Source organism: Saccopteryx bilineata, chromosome 4 (genome assembly GCF_036850765.1).
Source record: "Saccopteryx bilineata isolate mSacBil1 chromosome 4, mSacBil1_pri_phased_curated, whole genome shotgun sequence".
NCBI lineage: Eukaryota > Metazoa > Chordata > Mammalia > Chiroptera > Emballonuridae > Saccopteryx > Saccopteryx bilineata.
Genome location: NC_089493.1, coordinates 276,746,583 through 276,762,539, shown reverse-complemented (window position 1 = coordinate 276,762,539; position 15,957 = coordinate 276,746,583). Strand labels below are relative to the sequence as shown.

The 15,957-nt window shown below is 45.8% G+C and overlaps 1 protein-coding gene and 1 long non-coding RNA gene across 9 annotated transcripts in view; one reads left to right on the top strand and one right to left on the bottom strand.

Annotated features, from left to right (window-relative positions):
- MRTFB (myocardin related transcription factor B) overlaps positions 1-7,506 on the top strand; it is a 309,731-nt gene extending 302,225 nt beyond the window's left edge. For all 8 annotated transcript variants that reach the window (XM_066274807.1, XM_066274805.1, XM_066274810.1 and 5 more), the window contains one exon: positions 1,982-7,506. In XM_066274807.1, coding sequence (XP_066130904.1) covers positions 1,982-2,517 — 536 coding nt within the window. In that variant the 3' untranslated portion in view covers positions 2,518-7,506. The remainder of the gene's footprint in view (positions 1-1,981) is intronic.
- The window catches only part of LOC136334515 (uncharacterized), a 55,905-nt gene that overhangs the window by 16,343 nt on the left and 23,605 nt on the right, over positions 1-15,957 (bottom strand). The gene's annotated exons all lie outside the window — the stretch shown is intronic.

The window sequence follows — 15,957 nt, the reverse complement described above, 5'->3', positions numbered from 1 at the left end:
CATTGAAAACTTCAAAACTGATTCCATCTGTTGTGTGTTATTGCAACGGGATAAAAATATCCCCATTCCTGAGTTAATTTTGTAACCACCAAGTCACCTCTCTTGGGGTCTAGTAACTTTATTAATATTCAAAAGCAATTCTAAAATACTTTCTACCTACAGTTGAAAAATCTTAAGTTTTACAATGGCTCATCTTAAAAAGAGAAAAGGAACATAAACCACACACACAAAATCAAGGCAATCTCAGTCTCAGCTTATGTAGCCTTAAAAATAAGTATAGGCCCTGGCTGGTTGGCTCAGTGGTAGAGCATCAGCCCAGTGTGTAGAAGTCCCAGGTTCGATTCCCGACTAGGGCACACAGGAGAAGCAACCATTTGCTTCTTCACCCCTCCCCCTCTCCTTTCTCTCTTTCTCTTCCCCTCCTGCAGCCAAGGCTCCATTAGAGCAAAGGTGGCCCAGGCGCTGGGGACAGCTCCGTGGCCTCTGCCTCAGGTGCTAGAGTGATGCCCCAGAGGGGCAGAGCATCGCCCCCTGGTGGGCATGCCGGGTGGATCCTGGTCGGGCGCATGCGGGAGTCTGTCTGACTGCCTCCCTGTTTCCAACTTCGGAAAAATACAAAAAAAAAAAGAGAGAAAGCCTGACCAGGCGGTGGCGCAGTGGATAGAGCATTGGCCTGGGACACAGAAGACCCAGGTTTGAAACCCTGAGGTTGCCAGCTTGAACACGGGCTCACCAGCTTAAGCTCGGGGTCGCTGGCTTGAACGTGGGATCATAGACATGACCCCATGGTCGTTGGCTTGAGCCCAAAGGTCACTGGCTTAAGCAAGGGTCACTAGCTCAGCTTGATCCCCCCACTCCCGTCAAGGCACATATGAGAAGCAATCAGTGAACTAAGGTGCCACAACAAGTTGATGATTCTCCCCTCTCTCCCTTCTGTCTCTCTGTCTCTCTAAAAAAATTAAAATTTTAAAAATAAAAATAAAATTTCTAGAGATGACTTCCAGATGATGAAAAGTAACAAACTGTCCTTAAAACACCCACAGTTCACACAATGACAGTTGACCTAGAGGAATCAAATCTCTAGGTACAGTCTTAGAGATAAGAGAATGCTATTGGTTCTTGCATCTGTCTATCCTGTTGGCGTTGCAATCACTGAGTTGTAAGAGCTGTTATAAGTCATTTGTTTAGTGTATCTGCAGATCCATAAAACCAAATCAGATACTCATAACAGTGAAAAAGATACTTCTTAAAATATATGTAGCTAAGTGAACACTGGTATCTATAGCAGATGGTCCATTAATCTATTGTTTGATGTAGTGAGGAATAATACATAAATAGTGCTTCTTAGGACATTACCAAATTCTCAAGATTTTATATAAACTCAAAAAACAAGATAAAAAAGTGAGAAAAATAGGATGATCCACATGATGTTAAATAAGTTTAAAAGAGTCATGTGTTTGCTTTAATTCCAAAATGACATAAGACGGCATTATATCTTTTCAGAACTTTATATAGAATGTATATGGCTAAACTGGGCACAGAGTTCAACTAAAATGATAAAAAAGAAAAAATATAATTAGCTCTTTGATGATATTGAGGATGTCCGTGCCCACATTCGCTTCAGGGAGGGGTGCTGCTGGGAGCAGATGCGTGGCACAGAGTAAGGAGGGCCCCGGCTCAAGTCCAGAGTGACTGAGAACAGGACCCAGCGATCAACGAAGCTAGAACCAGCCATTCCTACCTGCTGGGATAGAATTGCTAGTAATGCTTACTCTTACTAAAATGAATTGAAAATATATTAAACTGTTTATACATGTTTATTTAAATGATCCATCATTCTAAGAGTTATCAAAAACCAATAGCATTCTCTTATCTCTAAGACTGTACTAAGTCATCTCAAAATAGCAAAATAAGTGTCTTACTAATTAATAAAAGCTTTAAATAGTAAATCTTTACTTACTAATTATGTTCTTTTGCACAGAGATTTCCCTTCCTATAAAGGAAGAACCTTCTCCTATTTCCAAAATGAGACCAGTGACAGCCAGCATCACTACAATGCCGGTCAACACAGTGGTGTCCCGGCCACCACCCCAAGTGCAAATGGCACCACCCATATCCTTAGAACCTATGAGCAGTTTATCTGCCAGCTTAGAGAACCAACTAGAAGCTTTCTTGGATGGAACTTTACCTTCATCCAATGAAATTACTCCACTCCAAAGCAGCAGTGAGGACAGAGAGCCCTTCTCTCTGATCGAAGATCTCCAGAATGATCTGCTGAGCCACTCGGGCGTGCTGGACCATTCTCACTCGCCCATGGAAACGTCCGAGGCCCAGTTTGCTGCCAGTACTCCGTGTCTGTCACTTGACCTCTCTGACTCAAATTTGGACAACATGGAGTGGTTAGACATCACCATGCCCAACACGTCGTCGGGGCTCACTCCGCTCAGCGCCACTGCTCCGAGTATGTTCTCTGCTGACTTTCTAGATCCACAAGACCTGCCGTTGCCCTGGGACTAATGTCACAGGTTTCTCCTCTCAGTTCATGAGGTTTAAGACCATGAAGATGATTCTAAAAGGTCAGTTTTTAGAGACAGATCATAGTTGCATTGTTGCAATGAAAATACGTGGTCACGGAAAGAATGGATAGGTGGTCACAGCCTGGAAACCAAGTTTGAGAACATTTCATTGCATCCAGCAGTGAATGTCTGCAGTTGAATATAGCACAGGGCCTTATGAAAAATCACTAGTCAAAGAAGACTCATCTATTCCTCCAGACTTCAGTAAAGAATGAAAAGTACCTTCAGATGAAAACATAAGCAGTAATGGGCGCAGGATAATGACGTGAAGATTCTCTGGTGGTCCACGACATTTACACCTCTGAGGTCACTTTCAGGCCCTAAATTAAAAGACTGCCGAAGGGAGGTGAGAGGTCATTTCTAAGCGGCCTGCGCCCGGCCTGAGGGCAGGAGGGCAGCGGGGGGCCAGGCAGCCAGCGCACCAGCCAGGCCCGCGGCAGCTTCCAGCTGGACACTTCTGCTTCCATTCAGAAACCAATGTAATTTTCTGTGTGTTGTAGTTCCTTTTGTGATTTTTGGGATCTTATTTTAGATTTCCAAATTTACATTTAAGTGAAAGTTCTTTTACTAGACAAGACGATGTCTACAAAATACTTTTTCATCAGCAACTCCCCTGTAAAAAGTCCAGGTCTATTGATAACACTGAAAATTCTGGTAGCAACCCTCTGGGTTGATGAGATTTAATGTAGACATTAGACACTCATATGTGCACTCTATGTTGGGATTTGTACAGCCTGCATTGGGGTAAGGAATTGGCCCTACTGTTAATCACTCGAATATTTCTAGATACCTGAGCCACGTGTATTTCCGTGTTTTAAGAACTTTCAGGTAACCAGACCCATCTCAAAGAACCAAGAAAAGGCTTTAGTGTGAAATGCCTTTCTGAGCCAGTGAGTTGCAAAGCGAAGGCAAGGGAGCCTGTTCGCAGGCCATTCCCAGCACGGGTCCAGGCTAGACTGTCGCCAGCCCGCCCCTTCTCTGTTGCTCACCCTGGTCATCGCTTGCGGGCGTGGCACTGGATGGCGCGCCTGAGCTCTCACTGTATTATCAAGCTGAAGATTGAAAAACTGGAGATTTCATTAGTTTTTTTATAGAGACAAAAAGTTATCACATTTTTGAGTAGTTTCTTAAGAAGTTTCTAAAATGCCAACTATCACAAGATTTCCAAAATGATTTCAAACTAGTCATTTAAATATATGACATAATGTATATAACTGAAAAAATAATGAAATCTACCAAAAAGTGTGGAGGTTTTTATTAAATAACATTATCTATTACTCGTGCTCTCCACCTCACCTGTGTAAGCCCAGGTCAGGTAGCTTCCTCCAGGTCATTCTGCGGTGACTGTTCCCACAGTGACAATGTAGAGGCAACCTGACCCATTATTTGGAAAGAATTTGTGAATCACTTCTGGGTTTGTGTTTTCCCGAAGAGCTGATCTTATTTTACATTTTTATTTGTTTGTAAATTTTACTACATGTAAGAAAAATCCATTTTTCCAGAATTCAGTCACCCAGAACACTGGAGCCCTCTGTTAACTGGCACTTCCCACCCTGAAAGTGCTTCTGAATGGTTCAAGGCTCAGTGGGGTCTGTGATGAGTAGTTTCATTGTTTAGAAAACGGTGACCCAACGCAGGGAATCCAGAACGCGGCCAGCTGACCACGCCCAGCAGGGGAATGCTACCGTCTTGGGCGTGATGTGCATCTTGGGGACATTGCCTTTCAGAAGGGCTGTCTCTGGGGGGCAGGGCTGTGAGCTTAGAAAGACACTTTCTTAGGGCAGGTCTTAGCGATGGGTTTGTCTGGAGCTTATCTGGTCCATACTTGGACTTAAGCATCATATTTATCAGAGTTAAATGGCTGTTAGCTCCAAACAGCAGTGGGACTGTGGGAGGCGACTGAACAGGTAGTGCTGTTGACTCCTATTGAGTCACTTTTATTCCATCTTTCCAGGCTGTGTACACAATGGTCTCCCAGCCCTCAGGTCCCCTTATTGCTTTTTGAAAATAGGGTTTGAAACACGCGACAGGAAGGCTGCTCTCCAGAAACACACACTGTGGTGCAAAGAACGCCATCTCGTTAGCCTGCTCTCTTCTGACTACGCTGCTCATGTGCCCGCTTTACATACGTGTTCGGACCTTTACGTACCAGCATTTCCTTTAAATGGCAGGAGCCACCCCCTCGCCCCTTTCCGCGGGGCCATTCCCCCCGTCTGAGCAGCAGGCGGGCACCTGTGCTGCTCCCCAGGGTCCCAGCTGTGTGTTCCGGGTCAAAGTGGGGACAGACTGTGTGCCGCGGGGCACGTGACCAAAGGTGAGTCTGTAATGAAGGCTCCTCTGAGTGTGTTTAAAGAGAAATACAACAGGAAAGGTGTGTGTTTACTGAAGAGGAGTATTGTTATTGTTGGAGGTGAGTTCACGGCCATTAAAAGTCAGAACAGCCGCTCGGGTTTTCAGGATGCACGTGTGGAGTCCGGAGGGGGCACTGCTGTGCGTTGTCTTGTAGAACGTTCTATTGCCAAGAAAACAACTCCTGGAAACGTTATCTCACATCTAGTCTTACATCCCTAAATATTCCAGAAACAGTAGAATCAAGCTTACCTTTCTAGTGTAAATAGGTGTCAGGCCGTGTCTTTGGAGTGGATGCACAGAAAGTTATACCAAAGCTTCCACGGCCTTTGGAAGTGCGGGGGTATGTGGTCATCTTGTACATTTCAGCAAAGCATGTACCAGGAAACCTTAGGGACAGTGCTAGTGGTTCACAGTCTAGTGTTTTTCCTGAAATGTGCAATCTACTGTATAGTATTTGCCATGTATTTGTACATAGATGTATTCTGAATTCGTGGAATTTCTCGTTCAGATACTATTTGTGTTTGTTTTATATGAATATTTTTATAACACTAAAGAGATCTTATTTAAATTTCCTTTTTAAAAACTGCACAGTTCTGTGGCCCATGCCACTGACACTTTCATAAGTGCAGCTTAAGAACCATGGCAAAAGCAGTCTGGTGTCTCCTCCACACTGCCGCCTGTTGTGGGCCGTCACAGCCACAGCGCCACCGAACTGTGCCGTCGGCAGACACTGGGCGGTGTCGGCAGCGTGTTCCGTCCACTTGGTCACCAGAGCCGACTCCGGCTTTCTCTCCCCTCAGTCCCAGACCATTCCAGGCCACACAGCTTTCCTCGATCCTTTCCGAACTCCCAGTCTGAAGCCAGCCTCAACAGCTGACAGAACAGCTGTCCCCACCAGTGACGGGACAAGCCCTCTGCTGACCACCCACACACGAGGCCCTGGGGAAGCGGTCAAGCACGCCGGCAGCGTTCCCAGGGCCACCTGGCCAAGCCTCACCCAAGCCGCTATCAGCCGGGGGGGGGGGGGGGTGCCCAGCTCCAGAGCAGCACAGGTCCCTGAACCACGACCACAACCAACCCTCTGTTCTGCCGTCCGGCACGACCAACGTGCCACAGGTGACAGCAGAATACCAAACACTGCCCACTGCCCTGGAGGCCACAGAATTAGCAGATTATCAAAAACACTAACTGGAAGGTGAGGTTTACCAAGGAACACGGCTTCCCAGGAGCACAGGTGTGTATTTGGAGAGCATCCTACCTGCATTTCAGCTAATCTTTTAAGTGGCTTCAGTCAAAACTGGAAAATAATTCAGATGTAATCATTCTTTTTCAAATTTTAGGTATCTTGCTCAACAATCTTCCCAGCTACACTTCTCTGTGGGAAGTGACCCTGTCCGCATGGCACTAGGTTTTCCCGTTTCCCCCCTTTCAGTGTTTGAGGAAATGCATCATTGCAAAGGGTTTCTTCCAGAAATCTTTGACATGAGGCCTGTAATTCAAAAGCTGCACATGTTTACAAAAGCGCTCCAACCCTCCACACAAACACATTGCTCTGTGAATCATTACGGAAAAACATTACCGGTTTTTGACAACAGGATGGTGATCTCAGATATACAAGGTGCTGTTTGGAATCAGAGAAAATATATCATTGGCGATATCAACACAGCTATTGTGTTTAACAGAGCTTTGTGCCAACTACTAAGACAAAGCTTTAACCAAATTCATAGAATCACCGAGACTCGTAACAATTACCTCTCTACATTATGCTGTAAGAAATCTCGCTGATTGGTAGGAGGAAGAAGCGTTTAGGAAAGGGTTTAGTATCTACCAAAAGGACTTCACCTCAAGTAACCAATAGTAATGCAAACTTGCTCTAAAGGAACCAAAGGCATTGCCAAGTATTTGCCAAAAGGAGGCACTTTTTATTTAAAGTGTGAGACTAGTGAGATCTCAAAAATCAGTCCCAAAAAGGTATTATCCATTTAAGGTTATAATTTTCACAAAGGTGTAGATATTTCTCTTGTTTTCATGTAAAATAGTATAGATTTGTTTTTGTTGGCTTAGGAATAGTACGTATTTAGTAGTAATACAAAGTTTTTTCCTTTCTACGTACAAATTAGTTTTCTTTCCTTGCTTGCAATAGAAATGCAACATGATAGATATTTCTCTTATTTTCATTGTCACAATACGTCTTAGCATCTCATTTTATGGAGAAAAAAAAAAGGAGAAAGATACCAATCTACAGAGCCCTGCTTATCAAAGCACTCATTTAAGAAACAAAAAATTATGGCAATCGGGGGTCCATTCATGTATTGCCTTTATGTTGTTTTTTAAAAGAGAAACCATGATGCCTTTGTATTTGCTGTTTGCACCCCTGCAGTCAATTCCACATCAAGTTTGAATGCCATGCGTTTTGCACATGTACTGTACATAGGTAATGCATACTGTATTTTTATATGTGTACGCATTTATCATCAGATCTTTTGTACATAGTGGCAGTATTGTAGCGGATCGGAAAATGTTTGATATCTCAGCAATTTTGCATTTTTGTGTCTCAAATAAAAAACGTTTTGATGTACTGATTGTTGCTCTGCAGAGACAAGATCGCCCTGTGGACCGGAAGAGCCACTGCAGACCTGCAGGGTGGGGGGTTTGGGAGGAGTCCCTGCCTTTAGAACACATGTCACAGCTAGTCACCACACTAAACAGGTGGACTCAAGGCGGGTTTTGTAGATCACACATCAAGTGAGCCCCCTCCCCCAGGACCGGGGACATAGAACAGAAACAGGTACTTACTGAACTTGAACATGACAAAATTTACACCGAAATAATGTTCCTTCTTCCGATGATAAGGAAAGACCAAGCGGAAGACGTGGTTAATACGTAGTTCCGCCCTGGCCGGTTGGCTCAGCGGTAGAGCGTCGGCCTAGCGTGCGGAGGACCCGGGTTCGATTCCCGGCCAGGGCACACAGGAGAAGCGCCCATTTGCTTCTCCACCCCTCTGCCGCGCTTTCCTCTCTGTCTCTCTCTTCCCCTCCGGCAGCCAAGGCTCCATTGGAGCAAAGATGGCCCGGGCGCTGGGGATGGCTCTGTGGCCTCTGCCCCAGGCGCTAGAGTGGCTCTGGTCGCAACATGGCGACACCCAGGATGGGCAGAGCATCGCTCCCTGGAGGGCAGAGCGTGGCCCCATGGTGGGCGTGCTGGGTGGATCCCAGTCAGGCGCATGCGGGAGTCTGTCTGTCCCTGTTTCAAGCTTCAGAAAAATGAAAAAAAAAAAAAAAACGTAGTTCCCCCTCGGGGTTGACAAATACATGCTCGGAGAGGACTGACTCACCCTTTGATTGTAATAAGTGCAACTCCAATAAAATTCCTGAAAAACCACCATAATCCTTCAATTTAGCCAAGTTTCAAAAGCAACTATGTGGGGTGTTTTTACAGAGTATTATTTTGGTAAGATGGCATTTAATTTTCAACTCAAAAGCCCATAAGTGAAATCGTTTTGAGAATACTATTATATATATTTTCCTCCATGCTTTGATGAAATAACATAACTTGCATATCAATATCTGATTAGGAAAATGGGTGTTGTATCGACCATAGGAAGAGAGAAAGGAAAGATCACTGATTGCCTAAATACAACAAAATGTTCATTACCCGTGACATTTAGAGACCAAGAGAACAGCCTCAACAGACCAGTAGGGAAATGATGCTTCAAAGAGCTAAACCATTTGTAACATCCTCTGTCACCAGCCAAGATCTTGCCCTTGGGGATAGAAAATGTGGACATTACCCCTACGGGAGAAAAGGATGTCGGAGGGAGCTCAGGAAGGGACTGAGCTGGAAGAGACGGCACTAGGACGTGGAGGGAACTTCCAAGCAGAGAAAGCGGTGTGGGTGAGGTCAAAGTTAACGACACTTTGGTGGAGGTGAGGCCCCCTGTTCCAGGCCGAGGGGCCAGATGCTGGCACGCAGCTACAGCAGGACAATCCAGACAAGAAGTGCTGAGACAGTCTGGGTAAGAGAAGCGGGCGTTTAAGGGTCCCAGTCCTCGGAAGACTTGGGAGCGTTGGTAGATAATTGTTTCCATTGGGTAATACAGGGCCTTCGAAAGCTTTTCAGATCTTGAACACAGTCATCCGTTAGCATCTGAATAACCCTCTACAGCAGTGTGCTCTAGAATTGAGGTAAATACCGAAGCCATTGTAAATGCAGGACATCCACACACTTAGTGATAACTGACATAAATGACAGCTAGGCCACTTACACTAAAAGGCAAGACCAACTTCAGGGTACATGTGAACTAAATGTCACCAAGTTTCTTATGTCACATATCCTGAAGATTTCCTAAGTCACCTAGTGACCATTCCTTCACACACACACACACACACACAGCTTATCTTCCATTTCTGATGAATATTAACTCTCAGGCAGAAACTTCATCCTGATATCCTGGCTCTCTTCTACTGACTTTATGACAAGTTATTAAAACTAAAGCCACCTTGCCTGACCTGTGGTGGCGCAGTGGATAAAGCGTCGACCTGGAAATGCTGAGGTCGCCGGTTCGAAACCCTGGGCTTGCCTGGTCAAGGCACATATGGGAGTTGATGCTTCCAGCTCCTCCCCCCTGTCTCTCTCTCCTCTCTCTCCTCTCTCTCTCTCTCTCTCTGCCTCTCTCTCTCTCCTCTCTAAAATGAATTAAAAAAAAAAAAAAACAACTAAAGCCACATTGTATCATTAGACAAAAAACAAGGACATTCATCAACTTTTTGAATTCCTCCTCCCTTGGCCACAACTGCGTGATGTCATCCCGGAGGGAACCATGCACGGCCCCGGGGAGGGTGACTCCTGTGTACTCCCGCTGTGCTCCGCGGACAGGAGACTCACGCCTCCAGATGTTGGCACTGTCCTGTCCAAAGCTGAAGTTTTTGATTGATGGTGAGGAGGGAGGGGTTTTTTATATATCCAGATTGATAGCTAACAATTTAAAGTGTTTCCCATCAGAGACTCAAATATAACTGAGCGCTTGTTGGGTTTCCTCACCACAGCCAGGTGGAGTCCAGGTCTCATCAGGCAGAGGGCGGACGAAGCTGTCTGCACAGGAATTCTCTAGACCAGGGATTCCCAAACTATGGCCCGCGGGCCACATGCGGCCCCCTGAGGCCATTTATCCGGCCCCCGCCGCACTTCTGGAAAGGGCACCTCTTTCATTGGTGGTCAGTGAGAGGAGCATAGTTCCCATTGAAATACTGGTCAGTTTGTTGATTTAAATTTACTTGTTTTTTATTTTAAATATTGTATTCATTCCCATTTTGTTTTTTTACTTTAAAATAAGGTATGTGCAGTGTGCATAGTGATTTGTTCATAGTTTTTTTTTTTAGTCCGGCCCTCCAATGGTCTGAGGGACAGTGAACTGGCCCCCTGTGTAAAAAGTTTGGGGACGCCTGCTCTAGACAGAGTGAGCTACAGTGGTGTCAGTACAAGACTTCTTGAAGCACTAAGAAAGGTCTGTAAAGCTAATTAAATAAGTACCCTTATTTTCTTTAAATTGTTTATTAACCTGGAACGTTGACCAGGATGTCCCATTCACTAGAGCTACAGAAACTACACTAGGAAGACCAAATAAAGGTGCTGCAACCAAATGCTCTTTACCCTTCTCCCCACGTTCCGGGCACACAGTAGCAAGGAAATGGAATGACACTCAGACAGAAGGATACAGAAGCAGCGGATTTACTAAGTGCTGCTAGATGGCAGGCCCTGTGCCAAACACTGTATATGCATAACCTCATTTAGCTATAAGTCTATGAACTAGGAAGTCTTATTAATACCCCGTTCACAGACGTGGCAACTAAAGACAGAGGGGAAATGACTTGCTTGACAATTACAAAGGAGGAAGAACGTGAATTTGAGACCAAGCTCAGAACCCTGACCATTTCGGTACACTCAGTACATACAAGTTTTCCTCTTTGTTCAAATACATTACAAATTCAACAAATTGGCTGACTTAATTCATGTCAATCATGAAGTTCACCCCAACTCGATGCCTCTCCAGTCTCTTCAATCTCACATGTTTTAAAAAGTAACTACACAGATGATTAAGAGCATCCACATTACTGCATGACTGGTGGTGGTGCAGTGGATAGAGCATCAACCTGGAATGCTGAGGTCCCTGGTTCAAAACCCCAAGGTCACCGGCTTGAGTATGGGTTTGTTGGCTTGAGCGTGGGATCACTGACGCTCCCAGGGTTGCTGGTTTGAGACCAAAGGTCGCTGGCTTGAAGCCCAAGGTCACTGACTAGCTTGAGCATGGGGTCACTGGCTCAGCTTGAGCCCCTCCACTCTCCCCCCCCATCAAGGCACATATGAGATGCACTCAGTGAACAACTAAAGTAAAGCAACTACAGGTTATGCTTCTAATCTCTATTCTCCTGTCTCACCCTTCCTGTCTCTCCCCCCTCCCCCCCCAAAAAAAGAGCATCCATATTACAGCTTATACAAGCTTAACTCCAACCAGAACCTGGGTAACAAGTCTAGGGCACCTTAAATGAACCCCAGTGACCGGCCATACACAATGGCTCATTATGGAACATTGCCTGTCTAGGTTGGGACTTCTGTAGCCACCTGAGCATACCCAAAACCCCAAGAGTCACAGTCACAGAACAATTTTAAAATGTCTAGTAAAATTGAAGATACAAATTCTGTAGCAGTTCAACATTTTTGGTATATATATATATATATATCCTTGAGACAGACACACATACACACAGCCAGTCACTTGCAAGAATTAGCACTGAAGCACTGATAAAGCAGACACTGGACACTACCCATCTGCCTTTTATTTGCCTTTCATTTGAAAGTTTAAACAGCAAGTGACATAAATGAATTAAATCCAATAAGACAGTGTAAAAGAAACTTGCAGTAAAATGCTGAGGGGAAGAAAAGTATAGCATAAAGCCTTCATAATTCAAGTAACATTTTAAAACATTAATGCTGTGGCCTGACCAGGCGGTGGCACAGTGGATAGAGCGTGGGACTGGGACGCGGAGGGCCCAGGTTCGAGACCTCGAAGTCGCCAGCTTGAGCAAGGGCTCATCTGGTTTGAGCAAGGCTCACCAGATTGGACCCAAGGTCGCTGGCTCGAGCAAGGGGTTACTCACTCTGCCCACCATAAAGGCACATATGAGAAAGCAATCAATGAACAACTAAGGTGTCACAACAATAAAACATTAATGCTGCGTATTTTTATATACACAAAGATATAAAGTATAATAATATGTGTAGTAATAATTCATGTCAATATCAAGATTCGCAATGCTTCTGGAAAGAAATTAGATTGTGGAAGGTGTAAAGTACGCTTCAATTAACACTGAATCTAGAAGTCTAGCCAACTAGAAAAAATATTAACATTTATTTATGGGCAGTTAATTTCTTTATTCTTGCCCATTCTTTTCTGTGAGTTTGGAATATTTCATGTAAAAAGAAAAAGTAAATTTTTTTTTTTAAATTTTCTGAAGCTGGAAACGGGGAGGCAGCCAGACAGACTCCCGCATGCGCCCGACCAGGATCCACCCGGCATGCCTACCAGGGGGCGATGCTCTGCCCATCTGGGGCGTCGCTCTGTCGCGACCAGAGCCAGTCTAGCACCTGGGGCAGAGGCCAAGGAGCCATCCCCAGCGCCCGGGCCATCTTTTTGCTCCAATGGAGCCTCAGCTGCGGGAGGGGAAGAGAGAGACAGAGAGGAAGGAGGGGGGGTGGAGAAGCAGATGGGCGCTTCTCCTGTGTGCCCTGGCCAGGAATCGAACCCGGGACTCCTGCACGCCAGGCCGAAGCTCTACCACTGAGCCAACCGGCCAGGGCAAGAAAAATTAATTTTAAAGTAAAAAGGTCCCTGGCCGGTTGGCTCAGCGGTAGAACATTGGCCCAGCATGTGGAAGTCCCAGGTTCAATTCCCAGTCAGAGCACACAGGAGAAGTGACCATCTGCTTCTCCACCCCTTTCCCTCCCGTTTCTTTCTCTCTCTCTCTCTCTCTCTCTCTCTCTCTCTCTCTCTCCTACTACTACTACTCCTCTTCCCATAGCCATGGCTTGAATGGTTTGAGCAAGCTGGCCCCAGGCGCTGAGGAAGGCTCCATGGCCTCAACTCAGGTACTAAAATAGCTTGGTTGCTGAGCAACAGAACAGTGGCTCCAGATGGGCAGAGCAACACCCCATAGAGGGCTTGCCAGGTGGATCCTGGTCAGGGTGCATGCAGGAGTCTGTCTCTCTGCCTCTCCACTTCTCACTTAATTTAAAAAAAAAGAAAAAAGAAAAAAAGAAGGAAAGAAATGTAAAAACAGCCCTGTCTGGGTAGCTTAGCTGATTAGAGCATTGTCTCAACATATCAAGGTTTCGGGTTCAATCCTCAGTCAGGGCACATACAAGAGTTAATCAAGGAATGCATAAATAAGTGGAACAACAAATTGATGTTTCTCTCTCTCTCTCTCTCTCTCTCTCTCTCTTTCTTTTCCATCCCTTCTTCTCTATAAACTCAATAAAAAAGGTTTTTTAAGTAAAAAGAATTACAAGGGAATCTATTAACAACTACATGCCAATAAACTAGTTAACGAAGATAAAACAGGAGAATTCCTAGAAAGACACAAACTACCAAAAGTTGACTCAAGAAATAGAATTTTGACTAGATTTATAACAAGTAAAGAAACTGAATTAGTAATTTCAAAAACCACCAAGAAAAGAGAGCCCAGTCCCAAATAGCTTCACTGGTGAATTCTACCAAACATTTAAAAAAAAAAAAAAGATTTATTTTTTTTTTACAAACTCTTTGAAAAAATACAAAAGGAAAGAATACTTCCCAACTCACTCAACTAGACCAGTATTATCCTGATATAACACCACACAAAGACATCACAAGGGAAAAAATACTCATATTCCTAATGAATATACATACAAACACCCTAAACAAAATTCTATCAAACCAAGTCTGGCAACATATAGAAAGTATTACACAACATGACGGAGTGGAGTTTATCCCAAGCAAAGTTGATCTAACATCTGAAAATCAATTAGTGTAATACACTATATTAACAGAATAAGGTACAAAAGCTACAAATAGACAAAAGATAAAGGAGTCCAAGTATACTGTAACACCAATAAAAAATCATCAAACCATAGAGGAAGATAGGAACAAAAGAACTACAAAACTTTCAGAAAACAATGAACGAAACGGCAACAATATATCCTTACTTATCAATAATTCCTTTAAGTTTAAATCAATTAAATTTTCCAAGTCAAAAGACACACACACAGTAGCTGAATGGATTAAAAAACAAGATCCAGGCCCTGGCCGGTTGGCTCAGTGGTAGAGCGTCGGCCTGGCAGGCAGGAGTCCCGGGTTCGATTCCCGGCCAGGGCACACAGGAGAAGCGCCCATCTGCTTCTCCACCCCTCCCCCTCTCCTTCCTCTCTGTCTCTCTCTTCGCCTCCCGCAGCCGAGGCTCCACTGGAGCAAAGTTTGCCCGGGCGCTAAGGATGGCTCTGTGGCCTCTGCCTCAGGCGCTAGAATGGATCTGATTGTGGCAGAGCAACACCCCAAGATGGGCAGAGCATCGCCCCCTGGTGGGCATGCGGGGTGGATCCTGGTCGGGCGCATGCGGGAGTCTGTCGGACTACCTCCCTGTTTCCAGCTTTGGAAAATACAAAAAAAAAAAAAAAACAAGATTCAAGCGGGAGGGCCCCCAATCCTGAGGAGCAAGGGGTCCCAGCCCCGCACCAGGCTCCCCAGGGCACATACAAGAGTCAACCAGGAATGCATAAATAAGTGGAACAGCAAATTGATGTTTCTCTTTCTTTCTCCCTTCCTCTCTCTAAACTCAATAGATTAAAAAAAAAGTAAAAAGAATTACAAGGGAAATCCATTAACAGCTACATGTCAATAAATTAGTTAACAACAGTTCCAGTGCTGGGAAGAGAAGTCCCCATAACTTCTGGCAGAAAACCAGCAGGGATCGAGGCTGAGGGAGAGGAGGGCTGCTGGAGTCCCAGGCAGCTCCTCTTAAAGGGCCCACACACAGACGTACTTCATTCACTTGCTCACTCACTCACTCAGAGTCCCGGTGCCGAGCAGCAGCTCAAAGGGCACCAAGGCCACACTGAATTGTCTGGCTTTGAGGCAAGGGCTGGCGGGGCAGCTTTCTTCCAGAGAGACATGCTGGCAGAGGCCTTTGTTCCTCGGCTGAGCCCTGCCCCTGCAGGGGCAGGCGGGAGACATGTCTGAGGCTCCATCAAGCTGGCTCCCATTATCCATCCCACCCTGGTGATTCCCTGAGACCCTGCCCACCCAACTTTTCTGGTCCACTGAGGCTGTTTCCAGCAGCCTTCCCATACAAACCTCCTGTGTTGGCTCATGCTATAGACTGAACCTAAAATCTCTCAAACAAGCAGCATCTGGCACTGGTGTGCCCCGTACCTTTTGCTAAGTGGCCCCAGGCCTGGCACTAGCAGGAACCAACCCTGGTTTGCAGCTTGGCCTCTCCTGGGCACCTCCAAGCCCAGCACAAGTAACAGCCATCTGCAGATCACTCAGTACCTCACTCTGGGTGCCCCAGGGCAGGGCACAGGCAGACCTTGGCCTGCACCTCCCAGGAGGCCCCAGAGCCAGCACACCTGGCAGACAGCTTCAGACCACGTAGTAGCACCACTCAACTTCCTCCACAAGTGACACACACAGTCAGGGGCAGACTCTGCAGGCACCAGAGACTGATGTAAATAGCGGCTTGGTGTGGGCAGCCCCTGCACAGCAGCTCCTCCCCAGGGGCCAGTCCTCACAGCCAATTGGCCTGGAGCTAAGTCCCTCCCACTGACGTGCCAACAGCAATCAAGGCTCAACTACCACAGCAGGCTGCACAGCTCACATGGGACACACCTGGAGCGCCATGCTCAGGGGACCAGAGAGGCTGTGCCACTGGTCTCCACAGGACACCCACTGCACAAAGCCACTCTACCAACACTGGGAAACATAACAGCTTCACCTCACCCA